Genomic DNA, 10,025 nt, shown 5'->3' with positions numbered 1-10,025 from the left:
CAAGAAGAAACCTGATAACTTAAAGGAAAGAAGTTTCTAGAAAAAGAGGTGACATCCTGGAATATACGCATACGCACACACATGCACACACACTCTCTAATCATTTTTGGTATACTGCAGAGTCAAAGAATGAGCCAGATTGACCTAAACTGGTGTCTTAGTGTTTGATATTTTTTCTTTTATTCTTCAATAAGCAGACAGACTGAAAGGTCAGGGTTTTTTTAACTATGTCTTCTCTTTGAGTATTTCAGTAAAGAGAAAGTACAGAATCATTTTGCTTCAACTCAAAAGTTACTCCTAACTTTTATCTTCTTTAATCATTACTTTTAAAGTAGCCAAATGCTTCCATTGTGATCTCTTATTAAAATAATTTATTAATTTATTTTATTATTTTTATATAGAATTCATTTTGACATGTAGACCATAAATGAAGTTCATGATGATGTAATAATGTTTTCTGATTTACTTTAGAAAAGAAAAAGGGGGGTTTGGGGTTTTTTTTGTTTGTTTGTTTTAAAAGCTGGTGGTGTAATCCCTGCCTAGAAACAACTTAAGGTCTACACCCATACCAGTTCAAGACCTTAATTTAGTCTAGTGACTCATTCTGACATCCCTCCAAACCTTTATTTGATAACCAGCAAGAAAACTCTTTAATCCATTTGGTTAATGGTTTCTGCAAGAGTTAACTGTAATCCTAACTCTGAAACTATACAATTGGATCTAACCTACCATCTTGATTCCACCTCTGTTCTAAAACTAATCACTGCTTCAGGCTAAAACAAGCCAAATCTTAGCCCACCACTACTTTCTAAGCTCATTCTGTTCAGCCGTGCTGATAGCTCACACGTAATCAGTTTTCTTCCTGCTGTCACCAACTTCCATAGCCACCAGGCTGATGTTTGATTTGCCAGTTAAGCATTACTGGTTAGTCATGGACCTGGGACACACTGAGAAAGTTGATAACAACCTGCTTCTCAACTGATTAAGACTCGTTTGCATAGTGTAGGACTAGAAGTTCTGAAACAGGCTCATCATACTTGTCCTTCCAGTATGAGCAGAAGTCCTCATGCATTCGCAAACTGGGGGGTTTCTGCAGCGCATAAGAGAAGATCTGCTATAGTATTCGTCATCTGTTTCAAACTGGCTTTGCACACCTCTTCCATGTCCTCCCTATCCAATGTTCGTATTCTTTTCTTTAAAGTTCAAAGGCATAGTATCTCTGAGCAACTGCAGTATGTCGTGTACAACCTCGGCTAGAAGGACTTTGAGACATGCACAAAATTGAACAGGGAGCTGGCACACATGTGAGCTTGTGTTAAGGGGAGAATAGGTTAAAATAATGCCCAAATACCTTTAAAGCATGAGAAATTGCAGACATTTTGGCTTCATGACAGATTAAATAATGAAAAAGGTTGGTATTCATCAAGAAAATTATAGATTAAAGTATAATGAATCTGTCAGCTTGGTTTAGTGGGGATGATAGGTCTTTTGAACCTGTTGCTCTTTCAGATAGGATTAGAAGTCTGTCTGATAAAGGCAACTCTGTGTGTTCAATGCTATTTATTATTTTTATAGGTGATCTAAACAATGGTATAGCCTTTTCATGGTAAAGTTTTCAGCTTGTGTGCCTTTACATGCAAGCTCAATGATGTAATAAATATTTATGTATTATCAACAAATATTATGGCATGACACAAATAATTGGGATTATGATGATGACCATTTAAAAATTCTAGTCAGTGCAAATAACAATTTGGCTTTGTGTTTTGAATTGTTTCTACCTGAAAAGGGAATATTGAAACAAAGCGAGCCTGTAAAAATTGCTTCTTGGGTTCTGTTGGCCCAATGGGCAGAAGTCATGCAGTGGACCATGCTGGTGGAGAGCGCAGCTCCTGAGGGCTGCGTTTCACTGGAGCTCCTGGTCATAGAGTTTTGAATAGTCCCCAAGTCAGAAAATGTTGAACCAAGGAAAAGAAATGCAAATAGGAAAGGAAATATATGTATATAAAAGTAACTTCTACAGAAATGTAGGTTATAAGTGTAGCAAAGACCTAGGTGGCAATGCAGTCTACTCTGCAGTAGTAAGTTGTCCATTACGTGTTTTAAAGTAGCAATGCTAGAAAAGTATACACACCATTTACGTGCTTCACTGAACACCAGTGGGGTTGATATATATGGAGCTACTTGGTGATTATTCTTTTAAAGCTTCTCAAACGACATTTTCATTACTGTCTAAAAGCTCTGTAGTGAATAGCACAATTAAACCCTGAACTGAACAGAAAGTTGACTTTAAAAGGACCAGAGCTGAGCGCAAGCCAAATCCAAAGTACTGTTTGAAACTTGGTCTAAACTCATACTTTTGGAATATAGAAAGCTGTTTAATTGTTAATCATTAATAAAGCATCAAGCAAATAGTAGTTGTGTGTTTTAAAAGTAATTGTTAGCCTTATTCTTCCCTTCATTTAACTTTGCCACACCTGTAAGAGCTATGCTATTACTGACAAAGCTTGTATTTCCACTTTATTGTTATGCTTGCTGCTCGACTGGCGAACCCAGACTGTACAATGCAGACATTTTTATAATTTAATATGCAACAAATCTTCCTGCCGAAAGCCTATACATATTCCTGCAGTTTCTACACAAAGTTGCAGCAAAAGCAGTACGACAACATGGGCTTTATCCTGACACCATTAAAAGCAATGACAAAACTGTTGACTGCTTAAGTATGTGCATTCACATTAACCAAGTTCGATCTCAGTGACGTCTGCTTACTCTTATTGTGTTTTCTGCATTCACATATAGCAAAGGTTTCCAAGTTTTTTTCATGTGGTTTCTATGAAACCTAACTTTTCGGCTATACCGTATCTATCTTCCCTAGATGTGCCCATTTTCTCTTTCTAATAAACAGTGTTTAAAAGCAAGAGGAAAAAAAACGCATGCTTTGTAGTTCCAAGCTTGACACCAGTCCTGACACCCGGATTAGCAAGATGCTGCTAAGTATGTGATCAGCAGCATCTTATGTCTGCGTGGGCAGTAACATCTTCTGTCACTGAGTTTTGAACTCGCCTTTCATGTCTTTCTCTGAGTTGAGATACAGTATACCTTTGCTGAAAAAACCCTCATTTTGCAGAGAGTGGTAAGGGACACTCTGTACTTGAAAACATCTGGTCTACTTTGTCAGGCTCTACTTAAAGAGGAGATTATTTTCTGTTTTAATGTATCTGCTTGCATGTTAGAACAACATTGTTAAAAGTCTGTGACTAACCGTGTTACAGTGATAACTCAGATAATAGTCTATTTAGTGTTAGGTCTGTATGGCTGCACAGTAGTAAAAACCCTTGTATCAGAAATTCTTATTTACTGATATTTAGCTTTCCCTATACCAATATTCAGTACGTTTTCATGAAATGCAGCTAACTCAGCACTGTTTGCCGTAAAAAGAATATTATAGCAACCAGAGGTGCCTCCTTATAATGCTAATAAAATAGGATCTTGCAAACAGCCTCACAAATAGTGTGGGAGTTTAAAAACAGGATGCTCTGCCATTTCTACAAAGGAGAGAGTCGGTCATTTTTCCTGTCTGGGTCTCACCCTATTACCTGTGCCGCACGGAGAGCGACTGGCGTTGCTTTCACGTTGAAAACTACGTTAGTAGTTACAGAGAGCTTGAAAGTTCTCCAGCAAGCTCTATAAGCGCAAACTTTATTGAAAGCCAATTGACTTTGACTCCATTGTAATCCATAGTTTTTCTACTAATTCCAGAGGAAGAAAGATTGGGATATTAGAGCATAGGTGATTCAGTGTGACACACAAAACACCCCAACGATGTCGATCTCATTCCACTTGCTTGGCTATATATAAATTACAGGTTCTGTGATTGTTAGTGTTTGAAACTTTCAGAACACTCAATATAGCTGAAAAACAGTTGAATATGGAATTAAAAATTGGCTGCTGTGGTTTTAGCTGTAGATGAGAAACAAGACAAAATTGCTCTCAGCAATAGTACAACTACATGGGAAATACCTTTACTGCCACTAGAAATATTTGATATTTTTAAAAAATTAGTTAATAGAAGGAATATGCTTTGCGTAAAAATATTACTATAGATATTATCCATTAAATACTTTGAAACTACATAGCATTTTGTGCTTTACAAATTTAAATACCAATTTGAATGTTTCTGATGTTTTCCATAGACTCTAGTAGTGAAAAGTCAGGTCTAACCCGATTAATCATTACAACATTGTTGCTAGGTATTCCCAAGTCTTGGACACAAAGCTGAGGCAGAAAATCATCTGATGAAGGCCAAAGAATGAGTCAATAGCAGACTTAAGGCTGGAACTCTAAGTTCTTGCTTCCCTGTTTCATTCTGAATCATAAATTATCTTCTAACTGCTCAAGTGAAGAAGGAGGTCAGTAACAATTTAATTACATCTAGGCTTTTCACATTCATTTCTATGCTTTCTAAAATCTATTAGTTTAAAACCGCTAAAAGGCTGAGATTGTCTGATTCTGATTTCTAACGCAAAAATGGAAACTGAAAATTAAATGGAAGTATTAATATGCAAAAAAGGCACAGATGGTGGTGCCATTATAAAAAAATGAGATTAGAAGGTTAATTCTTAAGCCTGCCTCCCATAAACTGGTTGCAGGAGCCCTGCATCCCAGCTGGTTGTGCCTGGTTGTGTAGCAGGTTGCAGTAAGGGGTAGCTCTCGTGGAAGCCCCTCGTTGACATTCACAGCACGGAAATATCACTGTTCCTTGAAAATATATGCTTTTAATTCCTGTGGTTTCAAGAGAAAAAAAAAAATAGCAGTGATGTGACTCATCTAATTGGCAAAATGGTATTTCTTGGAATTTGCTGTAGAGCAATGGAGCTGTGTGAGTGGAGAGGGTCCCTGGGTTCCTTCTGCTGCCCGGATCCCAATCCAGGTGCTATTCTGCGGTGCTGACAGAAGTCCCCTCAGAAAATTACAGTCACCGTTGATGATAACTGCGTCAATATTCGCTGTGCAGTGCTTCCAGTATCTGAAGGGGGCCTACAAGAAAGATGGAGAGGGACTTTGTACAAGGGCTTGTAGGGATAGGATGAGGGGTAATGGCTCCAAACTGGAAGAGGGGAGATTTAGGTTTGATATCAGTAAGAAATTTTTCACTGTGAGGGTGGTGAGCCCCTGGCCCAGGTTGCCCAGAGAAGCTGTGGCTGCCCCATCCCTGGAGGGGTTCAAGGCCAGGTTGGACGGGGCTTGGAGCAACCTGGTCTCGTGGGAGGTGTCCCTGCCCAGGGCAGGGGGTGGCACCGGGTGGGCTTTAAGATCCTTCCCAACCCAAACCATTCTGTGATTCTATGATTTCAGTTGATTTAGTAAAAACAATTGGGTTTTCTTATAAACCTTGGGGAAAAAATGAATGTTCTTCGTGGTCGTGAGGCACGCCTTGGGATTCCGCCTAACATACAGCCTAGTGGCTCTCATATTAGGAACAACGGCCAAAGAAACCAGCCCGAAGACGACTCACCGCCGTATGTAAGCGCACCGAGCGGTCACGCCCTGGGCTTTTCAGCGAGGCGACCAGCCGGGCCGGGGGGCAAGCGGGGGCCGAGCCGGGGCAACCGGGCCCGCCCGCGCCGCCGCCCGCCCGCAGGGGGCGCGCGAGCGCCGCCCCACGTGACCCGCGCCGCACCGCCGTGGCCACGCCCCGCGGAGGCAGCAGCGAGCGAGGCCGCCGGTGGCGGCGGGGGGAGGCAGCGCCGGGCCGGGCGGCCGCGCCACGGCGGGGCTCTGGGCCGGGGCCGCGGAGCGCAGCGGGGCAGGATGTCGCGGTCGGTGCTGCAGCCGAGCCAGCAGAAGCTGGCGGAGAAGCTCACCATCCTGAACGACCGGGGCGTCGGCATGCTCACCCGGCTCTACAACATCAAGAAGGTGCGGGGGGCCCCGGCGGGGAGGCGGGGGGAGGAACCGCCCCAGCGCGATCCCCGCCGACCCACTGGCCCCCGGCCGGACTGGCGCGCCGCCGCCTTGCTTGCGGCTCACCCGTCCGCGCTGCGGCCTAGCTGCGGGGCCCGAGAGGCAGGGCGGGGAGGCCGCGGGAGTCGCGCCGCCGCCGCGGTCAGGCGCTCTGGCCCGGCCCGCCGCTGCGCCGCCTGTGGGCCCGGCGGCGGGCCGGGGCTTCGCGGGCGGCCGCCGCCTCGTTACCTGGCGGGGGGGAGGAGAGAAGGGAGGCCCTGCGCGGAGCGGCGCCCACAGGCCCGGCACCCGCCGTCGCGGGGCCTAGGCCCGGTGCCGCCTGGAGCCGCTCCCGCCCCGCCGTGCGTGAGTCACGGGAGCCGGGAGTGGGCTGCTGGGCACGGGCCTTCCCACGCCGCCTTGCGAAACCCGTCGCTACCGAACAGAAGGGTTTGGGGTAAAATTAGTAAGTTTAATTTTAATAAGTTGGGGGCGCGGCGTTGCTTAGCAGCTCCGGCCTGAGGTGGAGCAGCTGTTTGAAGCTGTGGGAGCTGGGGCTGCTCCCCGCCCGCCCGGAACGCAATAAACCGGTGTTTGCATGGGTGAGGTGGTTCGGCGGCGCAGGAAGCTGCAGGTTTCGGTATTGACGGCAAAGATGGGGTACGCCTCCCTGCGGAGTTGATTCCTCTTCTGGAGGAAATCTTTGTGCTTTCGTCTGTGGAAGAGCCTGATTCATGGCCGTCTAGGTGCCTCGTGTCCTTCCCAGCTTAATCTTCCTGACATGCGATACACCATCTGAATGTGTACAGGGGCTCGGTCCACTTTCAGTATGAATTAGTTAGGATTTTGTTGCTTTGTCTTGAACACAGGTGTTTCTGAGAGGTTTTTCTTATTTCAAAGAAAATGTGCGTTATTACATCCAAGCAATGAGCACTGCTTTGCAGATTTAACATGCTACAATTTCTGTGCTGTTCTGTATGCTGGGCTCAGCTGGCTTGCGCTGCAGCAGTAGCAGAAGGAATTTGAGAGTTTTAGGTGCTTCCTTGATCACTCTGACTCTAAACCCAAGTTTAGGGAGTGATCCTGCCTAACGGATCTGAGCTAAAGGATGTGTTTTGTCAAATTGTTTTGCTCTTATGGGGGACTTGTACTTCAGAAGCGGTAAGGGCTACTTGGCTATACCAATTGCAGTGTTGATTTTAATTAAGGTGGTGTTTCCAGGAAAAAAAACAAATGACTGCAGTATTCCAAAGTCAGCGTTGATCCAAAGCAATGTCAGTAGTTGATGTGCACTTAAGTGTTCCTGCAGGCCTTCACTGACATAAATAAAGCATTCTAACTTATTGCAAATTCTTCTCTTTCCATATATAGAAGTGGTGTTCCTTTTGGTTTGCAGTTTTGTTTGTTGGAAAATTGCTTCAACTTAAAAGTGTGATTACATTGTTACAATTATTAACACAAAACAGAAATTCCCTATTTGTGGGGGAAAGCATTAAAATGTTATGCTTTTAGAGAAGTACACCAGGTGAAAAACAGGCTAGGGGAATTTCGTGTGAGCATAGCCATACTTCGTGGGGAGAAGGCAGGAAATGAGTCAGGAAAAATTAAACCTCGTCTTGACAATTGTGAGTGCGGCCTCTGTTTTTGTTACCGGAGTTCTGGTTTGGGGACACTTACTCATGTTAAGCAGTCCACTGCCTACAGACACATTTCCACTGTTACGTTTAGATTGCAGAGTCCTGACTGCTTTTGCCCATATGGTGGTGGTAACTTCTGCCATTGCTCGTCTTAGTGAAGTGAGGCAAGCAGATAGGCTCTCGGTAGGGGAGTATCAGCACAAGAGGTGGCACCAGTTTTTCCTGCAAATGTCATGAACTGAGTCCAAAATTGCGTAGGTCTTGTGTACAGAGAGAGAGGAGGCATGTCCAAGTGGCTAGATTGTTGTGTGACGTATAGTTTTGCAAATCTGGAGATGTCCCAGACACAACTCTGGGTATTCATATAGTAATTTGTGATTCAAATAATTGTTTTCTTAAGCTGCAGTGAGTACCGCTTGACAGTGGTAACTAGCGAGCTCTGATGATGAGCCCCAGAAATCTCAGGATCGATTACTGTATTTTAGTGCGGATTTTTCTTCAGACCAGCTGCAGCATAGCTGGCTGCTTGCAGCACTTTATTTTTCTTTATTTCGTGCTTTTTTTTTTTTTTTTTTACATTTTCCCTCTCTGAAAACAGTGGGTTCTAAAACTGCTGTTTGAGACTCTTATAGCTTCCTCCATTGAAGACGATACCGAAACTCAAGTTACTAGAGATAACCACACAATATGTGGTATTGCGGTTAAAGGAAATGGTTAAGACTTTTTTTAATAAGAGGAAGTGGGAGGTAAAGTATTTGTAGCTGCCTTACAGATTGCTGTAGATGCTGTCTAGGGAGCAGATTTTAACAGATTAAGAATTTTCCCCACTGTTAGAAACAAAGCGGGACAATTTTACTTCCTGAGGAATTACAGAAGTTGTTAAAAGCAGTTAGAAACTTGATATTTATACTTAATCTTCCTATCTAAATTTCAGTTTTGATGTCATTGTGCTTATAGCTGTTAATTGTTCATCATTTTCTGTCTGCTGACCTTCTGTGCTGCTGTTGTCTTCTGAAGTAGTTCAAAATTTGTTGTTTTTAAGATAGAGTATCTGAATATATAGGGGTTTGCCTCTGAGAGTGACATGGAAACTACGAAAAGTGGACTTACTAAAGTAATAGTGGATGATGAGATAAAACTTGCATTTGGTCTGTGTGGAGATGGATTTTGTTGCTGCTGGTACTTGAAAGGATGATCCTTTGCCTGCTGCTTTCACTGTCTTTTGTACTGGGACCAGTATTAGTCCTGAGCTAGGAACTCTTCCCATTGCAGTTGCTCTCCTGTTTTGTTCCTTCTGCTTTTTAAGAATTTGTCCTCAATTATCCAAGCTAGCAATTTTATTATTGCTTTTCCTTATAACTCTCTTGTCATTACTTGCCTACAACGAAACCTCTGTAAGTCAAAGACAGCAGGGTTTTTTTCATGCCATTCTGGCTCAGGTGAAACTTGAATTTTCTGGTTATCGTTCAGAGCAGACCGAGACTGTTGGTAAGCTTTGTGTGATGCTGCCGGTATTGTCAATTAAGTGTATTGTTCAAGAGTGATGGTAGAGGAATAATCTTGTTTTCTCTGGGCCTGTCTTTTGTTTGTTTATAAAACCCTTGGATACTGGGGACTATTTGCAGTAAGAGATTTAATCTTAAAATATCTGAGTATCTGATTTAGTCAGAGCAAATCAAGAAAGTGTGATTTTGATGAATGTTGAAGCAGTGCTACTGTAAACAGTTAGGGTTTTGAATTATTTAGAGTATACATTATTCAAATGTGACGTGTCTGTTATTTATCATTAATTGCTTTGCTAGCAGTGTTCTGTTGTTCTTCATGGTACAGGTTTTATATTCACATGCAAAATTTTTTCTTAAAATGTCATTACCAAAACTAATTCTTGTGATTTTTACAATTCTGATGATTATGTACTATCTGAAAAATGAGAATCTTAAAACAGTTCTTAGATATGAACTGCATAACCGTACTGAAGTCAAGATAAGGAACAGAATAAATATTTGCAGGTGCTTTAGCTGACTTTATCTTCACTGTTCCAAACCAAAAATGTGGTCCCAGTCCTATTGTGAGCACCACATAGTTTAGTATGAAGCCAGGTTTAAAATCATTTAGCAGGTAATTAATTGCCAGTTAGTTCTTTAAAGATGCAATAGTTGGAATATTGGATTTTTACCTGTATTGAGGACGTTACTTGTTAGCTGTTTTAAAGACTGGCTACTTTTTATTTTCCCTATTTATTTTCTCTTCTGCAGCAGTTAAAGCGCATACTCTTTTCAAAAGAGCAAAAGAAGGCATATACTGTGAGGGAAAGAGGAGGACTGCATCAGGTCTCCTGTGGTAAAACGGTGACAAGTTGGTCAGATCAGCCAAGGCTGAAGAGACCAGCCTTTTACGCTGCTCCTGAGATTGCGGTGAAGAAAAAGATCCCAAAAGCTCCAA

General features: G+C 42.9%; 1 protein-coding gene across 4 annotated transcripts in view; it reads left to right on the top strand.

The window, feature by feature from the left end:
• The first annotated feature begins 5,683 nt into the window (after positions 1-5,683).
• The window catches only part of NCKAP1 (NCK associated protein 1), a 59,781-nt gene continuing 55,439 nt past the window's right edge, over positions 5,684-10,025 (top strand). For all 4 annotated transcript variants that reach the window (XM_074596039.1, XM_074596038.1, XM_074596037.1 and 1 more), the window contains exon 1: positions 5,684-5,922. In XM_074596039.1, coding sequence (XP_074452140.1) covers positions 5,815-5,922 — 108 coding nt within the window. In that variant the 5' untranslated portion in view covers positions 5,684-5,814. The remainder of the gene's footprint in view (positions 5,923-10,025) is intronic.

The sequence above is a fragment of the Larus michahellis genome, chromosome 7 (assembly GCF_964199755.1).
Source record: "Larus michahellis chromosome 7, bLarMic1.1, whole genome shotgun sequence".
Classification (NCBI taxonomy): Eukaryota; Metazoa; Chordata; class Aves; order Charadriiformes; family Laridae; genus Larus; species Larus michahellis.
Note: the sequence above shows the minus strand (reverse complement) of the source record. Positions and strands in the feature narration are given on the sequence as shown.